Genomic DNA, 17610 nt, shown 5'->3' with positions numbered 1-17610 from the left:
GATTTCTGACTATTTTGAAAATATCGTCCAATATTTTCAATCGTCCGAAGCCCGATTCACATCCCTAAAAATCATGAGAGGTCTAGAATGGGCAAATGTGAATTGGTTATTTACTCTTTCGGATAATAGAGGGGGTACTCCCATGAAGTTAGCAAGTAGCACATTTAAAACTAATCGGAGAAAAATCTTTTTCACTCAATGTACAATTAAGCTCTGGAATTTGCTGCTAGAGGATGTGGTTAGTGCAGTTAGTGTAGCTGGGTTTAAAACATGTTTGGATAAGTTCTTGGAGGAGAAATCCATTAACTGATATTAATCAAGTTGATTTACCGGCATCAGTAGCATGGGATCTACTTAGTGTTTGGGTACTTAACCAGGTACTTATAGCCTGGATTGGCTACTATTGGAAACAGGATGCTGGGCTTGATGGACCCTTGGTCTGCCCCAGTATGGCAATTTCTTATGTTCATTCCCTACCTGAAATTGATCTTGCTGCTGGGTGGAATTTTGGGTTCCTTGTGAAATTTGCTTTCCGATTGAAGCTTTTGTCACAATCGGAACATGTAAATGGTGTTTCATCAGTGTGGCTTTCTTGTTTATTGGTAAGGTTTGCTTTATTATGACAACTTTTCCCATATTCTGTAGCTGAAGACAATTTCTTCCCTTTGTTAATTTTCTGGTGTTACATTAGTTCTCTTTTCCTACTGAAAATTTTACCACATTCAGAACATGTAAAAGGTCTCTTCTGAAAACAAAATAAAAAAGGAGAGGGAAATATAAATCTCCCAATCAGTTTATTTATTCAAAAAGAAACTTCAAATGAGTAGAGACGGTATCATAACTAGAGTGCCTCTGTTTTAATCCACTGTCTCTCGCCACACAATGGGCCCCAGACAGTATCAGACTTAGCGGCACTGTGAATTGTAATCATATATCGTCACACTATTAAAATGTTATTTTATTTATTTTTTTTACTTTACTTTAAGAAAATTTTTTTTATTTTTATAAAAAACTAATACTTTGTTCTATGAACTACTCTTTATCCACACTACTTAAACTACAAAACATTTAGTCTTATAATCCAGCGTTCAATTATTTAACTTCACATTATTCCCACTTAGCTCATATAATCCGCCGTCCATTAATTTTGCTGTTCCAAATGTTCCCAATACAGACCATGTTTTGGCCAGCTGGCCTTCATCAGGGGATAGATTTTATATCATACATCACCTCGTGAGCGTCATGGCGCCATTTTTGAAAGTGATTTGTGCAAGCTACTTGTGAGAACCATATTTCTTAAATAAAGATGTGGGTATGTGAAGACGTTTTGGTGAGGTTTGATATAAAATCTATCCCCTGATGAAGGCCGGCTGGCTGAAACATGGTCCGTATTGGGAACATTTGGAACAGCAAAATTAGTGAACACCCGATTATATGAGCGAAGTGGGAATACTGTGAACAGTAAAATTATTGAATGCCAGATTATATGACTGAATATTTTGTAGTCTAAGTAGTGTGGATAAAGAGTAGTTCATAATGCATGTGTTTCACATATCAAACAATATCAGTAGAAAACAATCCAATATCTCAAAAAATTATTAACACTCACCTCCTGTTCTATGTCACTTCAAATATGGAGCCCATGTCACATCATATACGTCGCCTTTTTCTTGAAGAGAGTAAGTTATGTTTTCCAGAGTTGAAATATTAATCACTTTAGTCTCCAGCACTCTACCGGAAGTGTCTGTTTCTACATATGTGCTAGAGTAAATCAGGTAGCAGGAATTAAATGGTTAGTTTCCTTAAACTCCTCACATATCCCCCCTATAAAACTTAGAATTTGATCCCAGAACTCATCTACAGCAGGGCAACCCCACCACAAGGAGCCAAATTTTGAAGACGACAAAAAGCCTGCTTCTGCTTTCATTAGGGTCATGTGGTGGCAGAGCTTCAAAAGGTTGCTGCCCACGGTCTCCAAAATCTTAAATCTGGCCCTGCCAGGATGAGGGTTATTAGCCTTTTTCATGCAGCTCTCCTGTTCTCTAGGGAATTACAATGCTAATAAATGTTAACAAGCATCATTGATATAAATATACTTGGTTTTATGTGTGTGTGTGTGTGTGTGTTTAAATAAGACCATTTCAAATAACTACTGAGCTATTGAATATATACAAATGCCTGATCAGACAGATTTAACATTTTTCTGACATCATACTGCATACTTCAGCACTCAAATTCAAACTAAAATAATAGTATAAATTGATAAAATCTTGATTTTTGCATTTATGAAGGCAAAAAAAGTAGAGAATCAATTATATTTGATTTCTGCAAAATGTTTTGCCATGCTCCAATAGTATTACTCATGCGTTGTGTCTTATCATTGCTTTATAAACCCTTCTGTAGCTTAGAAAATTGCATAGAAACTGTTCATCTTTTGTTGGTTACAAAAAGATTAATGGAGATGCAGTGATGGCCTATACTTGGCAGTATATTAACTTGCTTTACAAGTGATATATAAAATTCAAATAAATAAATAAATATAAATAAATCCTCTTTCATTCCAGAGGGGAGATCACCAGCTTGGGAGGAACCATCACAATAAACAAACTACCTGGACAAGAGGACTACCCATCTGTATATGCCAATGGAGTCCTGTCTCAGAAATTCGCCAAGTGGGGTTCATCTTTCTCTGTGTCCAGTAGGTAGATCAACATACTTTAAAGAATGGATGAACAATTGTGGTGACTGTATTAGTTTATTCAAATTTGTACAATGCAGTGTCTTGATTAAGTTGACTTAGAAAATAGCCACTGCTATTATTAGCATCAGTAGCATGGATAGACTTAGTTTTTGGGTACTTGCCAGGTTCTTATGTCCTGGATTGGCCACTGTTGGACACAGGATGCTGGGCTTGATGGACCCTTGGTCTGACCCAGTATGGCAACTTCTTATGTTCTTATGATTAACATATAGAAACATAAAAATGATGGCAGAAAAGGACAAAATGATCTATTCAGTCTATCCAGCAAGCTTATGATAGTATCTGCTGTGCCAAGTTACATCCATACTTATCAGTTCCCCAGACCATAAAAGTCAGGGCCCTCGTTGGTTGCTGTTTGAATCCAATTTTCCTTTACCCCTTACTGTGGAAGCAGAGAGCAATGTTGGAATTGCATCAAAAGTATCAGGCTTATTGGTTAACGGTAGCAAAAGCCACATCAGCAAGTTACCCCCATGCTTATTTGTTCCCCAGAAAGTAAACATCAGGGCCCTCATTTGTTGCTGTTTGAATCCAATTCTTCTTTTCCTCCTACTGTTGAAGCAGAGAGCAATGATGTAGTTGCATCAACAGTATCAAGGCTTACTGGTTAAGGGTAGTGACCGCCACTCCAGCAAGTTACCCCCTAGCACACATTTCTTCATTTCCATCCTCTAGCCTTTAGGGACCCACAGTGTTTATCCCACACCCCTTTGAATTCTTTCATTTTTTTCATCTTCACCACCTCCTCCAGAAGGACATTCCAGGCATTAACCACCCTCTCCGTGAAGAAATAGTTCTTGACATTAGTTTTGCATCGTCCTCCCTGGAGATTCATTTCATGACTCCTAGTTCTACTGATTTCTTTCCAATGGAAAAGGTTTGATGATTGTGTCATTAAAACCTGTTAGGTATCTGAAGGTCTATATTTATTTATTTTATTTATTTATTTAAACATTTTTATATACCGGCATTCGTCGTGGACATCATGTCGGTTCACAGTAAACGGTTAAGTTTGGAAATTACATTTTAATAGGGAGGTCAAAACTGGGAGAGGGGGTAACGATAGGCAGCTAAGAAAAGATAGGGTAAACAACGAACAAGGTACCTCGCGGAGAGGAGATGGAGTAAAAAACATAGTTCCTCAAAATGAGAAAATAGGGATTAGACGTATTGTGGTCTACAATGGCACGGATTGGTGATTTATTAATCTGGGTAGGCTTGGTTGAACAACCATGTTTTCAATTTCTTTTTGAAGTTGTTCATACAGGGTTCGAAGCGTATGTCCGGCGGTAGTGTGTTCCAGTAAGTGGGGCCTGCAATCGTGAGAGCACGGTCACGTGTGGATGAGAGATGGGCTGTTTTTAAGGAAGGTACAAGTAGGGTTCCAGAATTTGCTGTTCTGGTGGGTCAACTGGACTTAGGAGTTGTAAAAGGGATGTCTAACCAGTTGGAGTTGTGCGTGTGGATTGCTGTACCTCCTCTCTTCCAGGACTTACATATTCAGATCCTTCAATTTCTCCTCATAAGGCTTCCAATGCTGACCCCACACCATTTTGGTTGCTCTTCTTCGGACTTCCACCATCCTATCTTTATCCTTTTTTAGATATGGGCACCAGTGCTGAATGCAGTACTCCAGGTGAAGCCTCACCAAGGACCTGTACAAGGGCATCACCAACTCCTTTTTCTTACTGGTGGCTATTCCTCTCTCTATGCAGCCCAGCATTCTTCTAGCTTTAGCTATCGCCTTGTCACATTGCTTTGCCACCTTCAGATCACCTGACACTATCACCCCAAGTTCCCTCTCCCAGTCCATGCACATTAGTCTTTCACTGCCCATCTTTTGGATTAACTACCCCAGATGCATGATTCTGTAAGTCAAAGCATTGAATTCCAGCTGCCAAATCCTGGACCAGTCTTCAAGCTTTCTTAAATCTCTTTTCATTTTCTCTACTCCTTCAGGCATGTCCGCTCTTTTGCAGATCTTCATATTATCTGCAAATAGACAAACTTTACCTTTTATCCCTTCCTTAATGTCATGCACAAAGATATTGAACAGAATTGGTCCCAAAACTGATCCCTGTGGCATTCCACTTAACACCGTTCTTTCTTCAGAGCAGGTTCCATTTAACATTTGATGCTGTCTCCTGTCAGACAAGCAGTTTGCAATCCATGCCACTACCTTGGCACTTTATCCCAGGCTTCTCATTTTGTTCATGAATCTCCTATGCGGGACCATATCAAAAGCTTTACTAAAATCCAAGTAAATCACATCAAGAGCTCTTCTCTGATCCAATTCTCTAGTCACGCAATCAAAAAAATCAGACTTTTCTGACAGGACCTTCCCCTGGTGAATCCATGCTGCCTCGGTTCAAGCAACCCACTGGATTTTAGATGGTTCACTATCCTTTCCTTCAGAAGAGTTTTCATGAATTTCACCACCACCAAGGTGAGGCTAACTGGCCTTTAGTTTCCAGCCTCCTCTCTGCTCCCACTCTTGTGAAGCAGGACCACCACCACTCTTCTCCAATCTCACAGCACCATTCCCGTTTCCAGGGATCTACTGACCAGGTCTTTCAGCAGACCCGCCAACACATCTCTGAGCTCCCTCAGTATCCTGGGATGTACCTTATCTGGCTCCATGGCCTTGTTCACTTTGTTTTCCATAGCTCTTCTCATTCATCCTCTTCTGTAAATGTAGTTTTGTCTACTCCACCTCCATACACAGTCTTGTCAACCAGCGACAGTCCTTCTCCAGAGTCGTCTTTAGTGAATACTGAACTGAAATATTTAATATTTCAGCCATTTCTTCATCTCTCATCACACATTGATCTTTGTCATCTTTCAATTTCACTATACCTATTCAGACCTTTCTCTGATATATCTGAAAAATGTTTTGTCACTTCGCTTTACCTCTGACAATCCTTTCTTCCACCTGACCTTTTGCTTTCTTGATTTCTTTCCTCAACTCCCTCAGTTTCAAGAGCATAACTCTTGAAAACTACTTACAAAAGTGTTAGATTGCCTGATAAAAAGATATTTCCAGACTGGCCTGGAGGCTCAGAGGCAATGCTGGGCACTACCATGTGGAGAACATAGGTTGACTTCCAGCTTGTCTTCTGTTCCTCTAGTAGGCTGGGGCTGGGGATACTGCAGAGATAGCATTCACATCCCTTGAAGGGAAGGGGAGGAGAAGGAAAGGAGAAGGAAGGAAAGGAGAAGGAAAGGAGTCATGAGCATTAAATCTTGCAAAGTTCCAGAAAAAATCCTGCTGCATGGTCACTGGCCAAGAAGAGGATACGAAATATGGGAAACTATTCCTAAGTAATTGTGAATGAAGGTGCATGGTGCCCAATACCAGTCCAAAATCTGATTATGTTAGAAGGCCAAAGGAGCATGAGGAAACTTCTGGGTCTGTAAAATGTTTCACCTGCATCTTGTTTGACATTTTATACCTGAAATAAAATGACAGAAAATTTAGGTATATTGTACCTATTTGTGATTTCTTATTAGACTTGTTTATGTAGCTATATACTGTATACCTGCACATGTAGATGTACAGATATCTATCTATATATATATATATATATATATTGTTATAAACCTCAAGTCTAAGTAACAGAAGATTTTGCTGACCTAGACTGATTAATGATAAGGCAGTAAATACTACACAGAATATCTCTCCTTTCAGACACCATGGAAAGAGTCTGTTATGCAGCTTCACTCTCATCTCTCAGAGTACTCCCTTGCTTTCCTTTTGACTTCAGGGAAGATCTAACAGGTTGCCTCCAAAATTCTGAATATACTTCCTACTGTGCAATCAGGGATGTGCATTCATTTTGAACGTATACGCAATCCGCAACGTATAGGTCCCTATTCATTGCATTCGTGGGGTTCTGAAACGTATGGTGAACCCCCATGAATGCAACGTATCATTAACGAATAAAACCCCCACCCTCCTGACCCCCCCCCCCCCCCAAGACTTGGCAAAAGTCCCTGGTGGTCCAGCGGGGGACCTGGAGCGATCTCCTGCACTTGGGCCGTCGGCTGCCGGTATTCAAAATGGCGCCGATAGCCTTTGCCCTTACTATGTCACAGGGGCTACCGCTGCCATTGGTCGGCCCCTATCACATGGTAGGAGCAATGGACGGCCGGCTCCACCTTGTGCTAATCCTTGGCTGGATTGGGAGTAAGCGTCCCCTGAAGACGCTGCGGCGAAACAGGGATCCTTGTTGGGACGTGGTGGATCGCTTCCACATGGAATGAATATATGGTGGAGCATGCCCAAATGAAGATAGCTTTAATCTTTAAAGCTTTGGTGGTTTTAGAGGTGTGAGGGATGTGATGTAATGCTCCCATATGACATTAATAAGTGATGGAGCCTGTTGAAATATAGATAGCTTCGACATTAATAGGTTCGGGGGTTTTAGATATGTGGTGTTTTAGTGGGTGGGGAGTGTGTGTGATATGAATGTATGAGTGTTTAGAGGGGAGTTTTAAGTTATGCTATGGTGGGGTGGTAATGCTGCTAGTTGACTGGTGCTCTGGTGGGGTGATAATGTCCATGAGGTTGCACATGTCTCTGTATTAATGATGTAATTATGGATATATTTGCGCTTTAATGTGTATGTATTTTTATTGATACATGTTTGAAATATATTGATAAATATGTTCTGGAAAATTATGCTCATTGATTAATTGATGTATTAAAAATGTATAGAGCAATATTATTGGATCGCCTATGTATGTGTGTATTCTGATGTAGGGAAGCCACTGCAGACCAAATGGAATCCAAAATAACAATGTCCGGCTTAATCAAACAAGGAATAGCATGGAGATTAACATCTACTTGGGGGATAGGGGAAAGCAACGACTCACTCAGCCCCAGCTCCAATGCATCCTTCTGCACAACAATCTTCGAGGTTACACCGGTGACTCCTGTTCCAACATTCTCATCACTCTACTTAAGTTCCTGTGGCATTCTACCTTCCAGCCTGCTCTGCTGTTTCAATCTCATGAGCTCAGGGACCCGCATTCCTCTGGTCATCATGGTAGTTCCTATCTTACTAGCATCCACTGTGAGACCCGATTTCCTGTTTTGTTTTCCATGGTCAGCTGAGATGGAGTAGCATGAAGCTCGGGCTCCAGAAAATATCTATCTTGGAGCTGGAAAGCAAATCTTCCTGCCTCGATTGCCATACTGGCTAGGTTGATTGTCAGGCTCTGTGAAATCAGTAATCGGAATCTGCCCAGAGACAAGGGCAACCTCTCCAAACTCTCCCCCTAGGCTTCTTTGCCATGAAAAAAATAGATGTATAAAACCCTGAGGAACAGCAAGCATCAGTTATCAGAGCAATGCTAACATACTGCCATCTTGGATCCCTCTCCAAATGTTGTCCTTATTGATGGGCATGACTCCCTCCCCCAAGGAGATATGAATGCTGCCTTTGCATTGATATTAGAAGGGGTTTATCCAGATAATTTCTTAGTTATTTAGATAAACCCCTTTGAATATCTTGGCCATCTTTCTGGATTATTTTCATCCAGCCAAGTCATTAACCAAATAACATTTATCCAGATACATTGGAGGTGTTAGGGTGGAGTACACATAGCCGAATAACGTATCTAGCTAACTCCGATATTCACAGGTAGCCAAATAAATTTATTTGGCTAAGTTTTACATGGCTAAGTTTTACGTGGCCCAGAGCAGGTTTAAAGTGGTTCCTAGATAATTTAATGGGTTATATTCAACTAATATGGCCAGTTAAGTAGCGATCCAAAAAAACCTAGTGGGCCTATCGGCCTGATCTTCCACTCCAGTGAAACAAATGTTGGCCATTGCAGCCGATCCCTCCTTTGCATCTAGCCCTCCCCACAAATATTCCAAAAACAAACATAGTGGGCCTATAGGCCCGAAAATCCTCCTGTCCCCTCCCCCAAATTCTATAAATAAAATTTGATGCTTGGCCCATTCGTGAAGCGCACTCTTCTGCTCCACCCAGAACCCCCAAATCCTTTACCACTGCCATCCATGTGCAGAGCTCCCAGCGCATCCTGCATTGCTGGCCCTACCCTTGAAATGGTTCTTTATGGCAAAAGCCCACATCAGTGGAGGGCAATTTTCAGCCCTGATTTGTACCTGAATAAATGCTTAGTTATCTCTGTAAAATCTTTTCAAAATAACCCTTTTACTGGTTTAACTTTCTTTTTTTTTTTATTCAATTCTTTATTTACAAAATTTTTTAAAACATCCCAAGAAGAACATTTTGTACAGTAAATCAGGTGTATACAAAATAGGCAAGAAACAAAGAATTAAATTTACAATAAGTAATCAGATCAAATGATTTTTGTAAACATCCTAAAGAAATAATGGAGGAGGTGGAACTTTGAGCGTTATAAATAAGAAATCATGATTCCGAAAAGGAAAAAAAATATGTATGCCTAGCGATGTCACCACTTTACATTAACTAAGCCGAAGTTAGGGTGGTATTGGCACGGGCATCTATGAAAGCTTTAAGCTGTACAGGTTCAAGAAAATTGTAATTTACACAGATGCCTAACACAGCATTTACAAGGATATTTAAGAATAAATGTAGCACCTAATTGAAGCAAAGACGTACGCATTGCTAGAAACTCTCTACGGCGACTTTGAGTCGCTTTTATCACGTCCGGATAAATCCATATCGGGTGTCCATGGAATTTTATCTGCCTATTTCTAAAAAAAAATAGCTTCATTATATAATTCCGATCGGATAGAAACACAAAAGATATTAGTAGTGGTTTCCTTTGTTTTATTTCACCGGTTTAACTTTCTAAGTTGCTTTGCCATGCTTGGTCCTTTTCTGTTTCTAACAGTAGTCACAAGAGCATGGTTTTAAGAATAATATGACTTGGTTCTTTGTATTTGTATTTTTTGCCAATAAAAAATGTTAGACAACTTTTGGTACCATGCACTTCTACAAAGATAACCAGGTTCAGCTCATTCCAATGTAATAGTAATGAATATTTTTTAAATATAATAGGTCAGATTTTCTAACCTACGCGCGGGCATAGATTTGTGCTCGCAACCCGGCGCGCACAAATCTACGCCCGATTTTATAACATAAAATCCAGGGTTGGTGCACCTTGCGCATGCCAAGCCCTAGGGGAGCCCCGATGGCTTTCCCCGTTCCAAAATCGGAGCGGCCTCGGAGGGAACTTTCCTTTGCACCTTCCTCTCCCTTCCCCTATCTAACCTTCCCCCCAGCCCTACCTAAATCCCCCCCCCCCCACACCTTTATTATTTAAGTTGCTTCTGCCTCTGGGCAGGCGTAAGTTGCGCGCGCCGGACAAGAGCCGGCGCGCGATTCCCCGGCCTAGCAGGCCATCGGAAGCCTCTGGCCATGCCCCGCCCCGGACCACCCCCACCCCTTTTTTCAAGCCCTGGGACATATGCGCATCGCCGAGCCTATGCATAATAGGCTCGGCGCATGCCAGAGCGGGTTTTCGGGGTTACGCACGTAATATACGCGTAGGTTAGAAAATATACGTGCATAACCCTTTGAAAATCCGCCCCAATATATTTACATTTTCCTGTGGGTTTTTTTCTGAGAGAAAATGATACAGTAGATATTTTTGGAATTTTGTCAGGAAAGAACAGTTGTTACTCTGCCTCAGAAAGATAGAAAAAAGCACATTATGCAATACCAAATTCTGTTCTGTTGCCATTTCTAATTAAATCTTGAAACTGATGCAAAGACACTAGTAAAAATTGTTAGACTAATACATACTGCCCAAAATTCCTGACGTGTAAATGGTAAAAACAAACAAACCTGAAGATTTTCTACCTGTCACTTTTTTTCTTCTGCTACTGCAAAAAAAGAAGATATTTGGACTAACTGGGATCAGAAGAGAGAAGGATCAACTCTGTCCTGCAAGGATTTACTCCCATATATAAATATTTGCATATTTCCAAATCACTCAGCAGAGTAGCCTATAGCAAGAGAATTATTTATTTTGAAGCTAATTCGCTAATGTGAACCCGGGTAACCATGGGTCCCATTATTTCCAATGAGGTGGATTCATAGGGGCGGATTTTCAGACTCCGCGAATAGGCCTACTTTTGTTTGCGCTCCAGGCGCAAACAAAAGTACGCTGGATTTTAGTAGATACGCGCGGAGCCGCGTGTATCTGCTAAAAACCTGGATCGGCGCGCGCAAGGCTATGGATTTTGTATAGCTGGCGCGCGCCGAGCCGCGCAGCTTACCCCCGTTCCCTCCAAGGCCGCTCCAAAATCGGAGCGGCCTTGGAGGGAATCCTCTAACGCCTTCCCCTCACCTTCCCCTCCCTTCCTCTACCTAACCCACCCGCCCGGCCCTGTCTATCCCCCCCCTTACCTTTGTTGGGGGATTTACGCCTCCCAGAGGAGGCGTAAATCCCCGCGCGCCAGCGGGCCTCCTGCGCGCCGGGCCGCGACCTGGGGGCGGGTACGGAGGGCGCGGCCACGCCCCCGGACCGCCCCGGGCCGTAGCCACACCCCCGTACCCGCCCCCAAAACGCTGCCGACACGCCCCGGGACCGCCCCCAACACGCCCCCCTCGGAGAACCCCGGGACTTACGCGAGTCCCGGGGCTCTGCGCGCGCCGGTAGGCCTATGTAAAATAGGCTTACCGGCGCGCAGGGCCCTGCTCGCCTAAATCCGCCCGGTTTTGGGCGGATTTAGGCGAGCAGGGCTCTTAAAATCCGCCCCATACTGAATAATGCATGTGTTACCTGCATTAATATTAACTGAGATTACTGCATTTTAGTGACTTGGCCTCTCTATCTCTAGTATTGCTGCACTGAAATAAACTAGGACTTTGAATATGCTCATAGCAACATATTGGGACATACACTGGAGAAGGTTAAACGATATTTCTCAGTGTGTTATGTAAACATACTTCTCCGTTTGTATTAGGAAGACAGGATTTTCATTTTTTTAATATTTCCTCAGAGATCAGGACAAGAGCCCTGACAGCATCAGGAAAACCAAAAGCAACAATGTTCCCACCTACAGGTACAAATCTTTCCTTTTTATTATTCGATATTACAAGCAGCAGTTGATGTGTCAATTTATATTTATCCAAGAAAGAGAATGTGTGGCAACAAAGTACAGTACTGTTCAATACATGTCCATAGGGTTATTTATTTCAAAGCAAACAAGAGCGAACACTTATGTTACAATGTAGGATCATTATGCAAAGGATAATGTTTGCTTTGACAGAAATAACCCTATGGACATGTATTGAACAGTACTGTATTTTGTTGCCACACATTCTCTTTCTTGGGTATTTAACTACATGTGTGTTGTTTTCTCCGCCTTTGTAGCTTCAATTTATATTTATACATATATATTTTAGAATTGATAATATTATAGGGGACCATCATGGATTTGGATCCTTATGATAGAGGCCAGAATGGGCCAGTGTGTCCGTTGGGCAACAGTTGCAAAGCATAAAACATCTTTCATAATGAGGCTGATGCAATAAGATGCACTTAGCAGACTGCATGGTTTTACTCACAGTTGAGTGCAGCAAGCAGTTTTGCATGCAAAAAATGTGCGTGTAAAACTGTGTATCCTGCTTAGCACCTTCGTATGGAAATCCCATGCAAATGAAGGCAATAAGTATTACCCCCCCCCACCCCCAATGGGTACTGGCTTAACGCAGGTTTTCCTAGTGTTGGAAATTTTACTTCTGGACACAGGTGGAGCATCCATCTCTTGTATCAGCGGATGGTTAGAAACTGAAATTCTGACACTGGGACCTGTAATCGGGATTTGTGCACAAAGCAAGTTTTCTGTGCATTAAATATGATTTATATGTATATAAAAATGTTTTCTATTTTTGTGCACATAAATCAAATTTAAGCACACAAATCACGTTTTGGGCACATAAGTCTTGTGCATATAAATCACATATGAAAGGCTCCCCTGAGTTTAAAATGTGTACTTAGTTGGCACACAAAGAGGTAGATCTTAAATAAGTACGCGCGCGGGAACAAAAGTACGCCAGATTTTATAAGATACGCGCGTATCTTATAAAATCCGGGGTCGGCGCGTGCAAGGCTGTGCAAAATTGGCAGCCTGCACACACCGAGCTGCGCAGCCTGCCTCCGTTCCGCGTCCCTCCACCTTCTCCTCCCTTCCCCTATCTACCCCACCCCCAGCCCTACCTAAATCCCCCCCCTACCTTTTGTTGTGCAAGTTACGCCTGCTTGAAGCAGGCGTAACTTGCGCGTGCCACCTCAGCATCCCCTGGCACAGGCCACAGTGCCGGGGGACTCGGGACCCACCCCGGACCGCCCCAGGACTTACACGCGTCCTGGGGCTTTGCGCGCGCCGGCAGCCTATGCAAAATAGGCGCCCCTGCGCGCGTAAATGCGGCAGGATTTACGCCGCAGAGCTTTTAAAATCTAGCCCATTAGCTTACTTCATCGGGAGTTAAAAAAAAAAAAAAGTTACCCTGTGTTTTAACCCACACATTATTGCATCGGCCCCATTGATAGCTTGTCTGCTTAAAGAAAAAAATGTTTTTCTTTGCTGCCTTTGGATGGTAACAGGGCAAACTCAACACAGTAAAATATCCTAAAAATAAATAATGCAGGACTGAGAGCTGTTTTTTAGGGATGTGAATCGTGCTTCTGACGATTGAAAATATCGTACGATATTTTCAAAATCGTCAGAAATCGGGGGCTCCCCGAAACCGATAGGAAAACCCCACTAAATTATTCGTGGGGTTTCTCTTATTGTTTTGGGGGAGGGCGGGAAAAACGGCACACAAAAATAACACCTAAACCCACCCTGACCCTTTAAAACTAATCCCTTAGCTTCCCCCACCCTCCCGACCCCCAAAAAAACATTTTACAGGTACCTGGTGGTCCAGTGGGGGTCCCGGGAGCGATCTCCCGCTCCCGGGCCATCGGTTGCACTAATCAAAATGGCGCTGATTTATTTATTTAATTAATTTATTTATTTAAGGTTTTTTTATACCGGCATTCATGAACTCGTTCACATCATGTCAGTTTACAGAAAACAGGGGTGCGGATAATACAACCAAAAAACATAAATAACGTGATGAAGAGAAGCAGTTACAATTAACAAGGGCTAATGAACTGGGAATGTAAGAAATAGAAAGAGATAGAGGAGAATAATTATATACAAAAGTTCAATATAAATATGGTGTCTCATATGTACAGTCTCTGAGTAGAGAGTTTGTTTATGGTGCATCTTAGGTAGAGTTCGAGAAGGCTTGCCTGAAAAGCCATGTCTTGAGTCTTTTCCTAAAGGTTAGGAGACATGGTTCGTTTCTGAGTTCTGGAGGGATGGAGTTCCATAACTGTGGGCCTGCGGTGGAAAGGGCTCGGTCTCTTAAGGTGCTGTGATTAGTGGTTTTCGTGGGTGGAACAATGAGGCATCCTCTGTAGGCTTCCCTGGTCGGTCTTGTGGATTTGTGGAAGCGGGGAGGAATTTGTAGATCGATTGTGGTATGTTGGTGAATGATTTTGTATATCAAGGTGATGGATTTATAAATGACTCTGAAATGAATTGGTAACCAGTGGAGGTCTTGTAGCACTGGGGAGATATGGTCTCTTTTCTTAGTGTTTGTCAGTAGACGGGCTGCTGCGTTTTGGACCATTTGGAGCGGTTTTGTGTATGAGGAGGGGAGGCCAAGTAAAGTGGAGCAGCAGTAGTCCAATTTTGAGAAAATGAGGGCTTGGAGGATGGTTCTGAAGTCTTTGGCATGGAAGAGTGGTCTTATCCTTTTTAAAACTTGCAGTTTATAGAAACAGTCTTTGGTGGTTTTATTGATGTGGGCTTTGAAGTTTAGTTTATTGTCGATTAGCACACCTAGATCTCTTACATGAGTGGTTTGTAGGTTGTTTGGCAGAGAGGTTGTGAGATTGTTATCAGGTATTGGCCCTTTGCCCTTACCATGTGACATGGTATCCATGCCATTGGCCGGCCCCTGTCACATGGAGGGAGCACTGGATGGCCGGCGCCATCTTTAAAAATTAAGTCTAAAATAATCTTAATACAACAAGTCTTTCAAGAGTTTTAAGGGTTCTCTGGAATTCCTCCACTGGTGTTTAGAAGGAAATACACATACCACCACTGTAAATGTTGTTCAAAATAAAATCCTTTATTGGTAAAACTTGATTGCAGATGAAAATCTCAGTAGGTCCACTTGTTCTGTACACAATCAGTACAGAAAATAAAGTTCCAAGGAATCAGTGTCTCAGTCAAAAGTACATCTGCACAACCTGGTAAGGACAGCTCCAGGCCCACACGACCGGCGCAACCCATTGGGGTAAGGGTCCTCACCTGTTCTCACTGCCTCTCCACCGCTCCGGCAACCCACCTTCCCTCTGAACAACTGTGAGGCCCACCATCAACCCAGACCACACCCCCTGGCCAATCGGAGGCCCGGCGCGGCTGTGATGACATCGGAGCGACGGCCTAGGCCTTTAAAGGCAGCTCCTTACCTCCGGCGTCGCACTCCTTCGTGCCTCCCCTTGTGCTCTCCCATATGTACATATAGCCCTCCAACAAACTGATCCATTCTACCGTTCCTGTATTTCCATTCAGTGACTCATGTTACAGCTCCTATAATTTAGCTTCACCCCCTTTCCTTACCTCATCCCCTCCCTCTTCCCCCCTAATAATAATTTGCTGTCACACACTATCCATCTACCTCTCTCCCAACCCAATTCATCACCACAATAATAACTTCCTCCACCATCCTTGCCCTCCTCCTTCCTCCTAAAAACTCTATTCGTAACTTTCCTGCCCCTACCATTACACCCGCCTCCTCTCTCACTGGCAAAACATCTACAAGCGCCTCCTACTACTATATTCTCCTCTCCCACCTTCTGAAATGCTATTCTATCCTATTCCCATCCTCAAATACCACCACAAACCCCCTTGCCAGCACCCTAAAAAACAAACTCTAACTATCCACCTTCCCAAAACAAGATCTCTAGTGCCAATCATGATCTCCCCTCTCACTCAATTCCTCGGCCCCTCTGCCCTCTCCCTCATTCTCTTTAACTCACAACCACTAGTCAAAAAAACACCTATCCTCAGTGACCTTCTACTAGACAAGCAACCAGATATTTGTGCCATAACAGAAACTTGGTTTAAACCTACTGATATAGTTCTCATCAATCAACTCCCTACACAACTTTACGATATCATCTCTCTACCGAGACACAAAAAAAGAGGCAGAGGTCTCCTACTAGCCGCTAAAAAAGAACTAAAACTAATCCCTCAGACTATCAAGACCTCCCCTAAATTTGAAATTGGCTTTGTCAAATCCACTCAATTACAAGTCTGCCTAGTCCATACCCCCTCCAGGTTTACTAGACAACAATGCCTCCCACCTCATAGAATTTATAGCAGAACACATAAACAATGACATCCCAGCTATTATACTGGGGGACTTCAACCTCTACGTTGACACGGTTCCTTTATCCCCTAACTGCGAAGCCTTCCTATCTTCCCTTAAGGCCATTGGATTTAAACAAATTATAACCAACCCCACCCATAAAGCAGGGCACACCCAGGATTTAATCTTTATAAATTCCCTTATCTCCTATGCAGAACCTCCTACTTGTACTCCAGTTCTCTGGTCAGACCACTCACTGATCAACACCAATCTCGCATTAAAAGAAAAATCGATCCCCTCTCCCGCTCTCAAGACTACGTTTCACTTTAGAAAACCCTGCACCATTGAAGACCTTAGTTCCCACCTCACCAATGACATACACAAACTAGACCTCTCTAATGCAGACTCGGCCCTTACCTTTTGGTTTAATATCACCAACAATATCGCCGACAAAATATGCCCTTTAATGGTTAAAGAAGTAAACCCTGCCCACAACACCAAAAAACCCTGGTAGTGTCCAGAATTAAAAAAACTAAAACAAGAGCTAAGAAATAAAGAAAAGAAATGGCGCAAAGATCCCTCCCCCCAACATTTTGACCACCTATAAATCATCCCTGCACAACTGCAGGACAACTATCCTCCGAACAAAAAGAGATTTCTACGCCCTCAAAATCCACAATTTTCAATATGTCGCTAAGGCTCTCTTTTCATATGTTTCAGAACTGACTAAAACTTCTCCTCTCACCATCCCAGACAATGACGCCCCAGCAAAATGTGACGAACTCGCAATCTTTTTCCAGAAAAAAATCTCCAAGCTCTTGTCATAATTCATTATCACCTCCCCACTCCCTTACACCACCCCCTATAACCCAAGAGCTGCCCTCAATTCCTTCAAATACACTTCCTCCCTAGAAATTGAATCCATTCTAAAGAAAATGAAACCATCCTCACACCCATCTGACTCCATCCCGACTAAAACACTTCTTACCATACCATATATTATTGCCAAATCATTGGCTGAAATCGTCAACTGCTCCCTCTCTCTTGGAATAGTCCCCAACGCACTGAAACAAGCCATTCTTAAACCTATATTGAAGAAACCTAACCTTGACCCAGGGGACCCGTCTAACTTCTGACCTATTTCAAACCTGCCATTTATTGCAAAACTTATGGAAAGATTAGTCAACACCCAACTCACGGAGTATCTCAACAAACACAATATTCTTTTCCCCTCCCAATTTGGTTTCTGTAAATTCCTAAACATGGAAACTCTCCTAATTTCTCTCACAGATACGCTCCTCAAGGGAATAGATAAAGGCCAATCATATATACTTGCACTACTTGATATCTCTTCCGTATTCGATACCATTAATCACTCCACTCTCCTAAATCGTCTCACCGACATAGGTACCTCAGCAAATGCCCTCCGCTGGTTTGAATCCTACATTA

The 17610-nt window shown here is 42.4% G+C and overlaps 1 protein-coding gene across 2 annotated transcripts in view; it reads left to right on the top strand.

Annotated features, from left to right (window-relative positions):
- The window catches only part of COCH (cochlin), a 174037-nt gene that overhangs the window by 91122 nt on the left and 65305 nt on the right, over positions 1–17610 (top strand). For both annotated transcript variants that reach the window (XM_029598995.1, XM_029598994.1), the window contains exons 5-6: positions 2565–2698; positions 11730–11792. In XM_029598995.1, the coding sequence (XP_029454855.1) occupies positions 2565–2698; positions 11730–11792 (197 nt within the window). The remainder of the gene's footprint in view (positions 1–2564; positions 2699–11729; positions 11793–17610) is intronic.

The sequence above is a fragment of the Rhinatrema bivittatum genome, chromosome 4 (genome assembly GCF_901001135.1).
Source record: "Rhinatrema bivittatum chromosome 4, aRhiBiv1.1, whole genome shotgun sequence".
In the NCBI taxonomy this organism is placed as follows: Eukaryota; Metazoa; Chordata; class Amphibia; order Gymnophiona; family Rhinatrematidae; genus Rhinatrema; species Rhinatrema bivittatum.
This window is presented reverse-complemented; position numbering and strand designations above follow the sequence as displayed.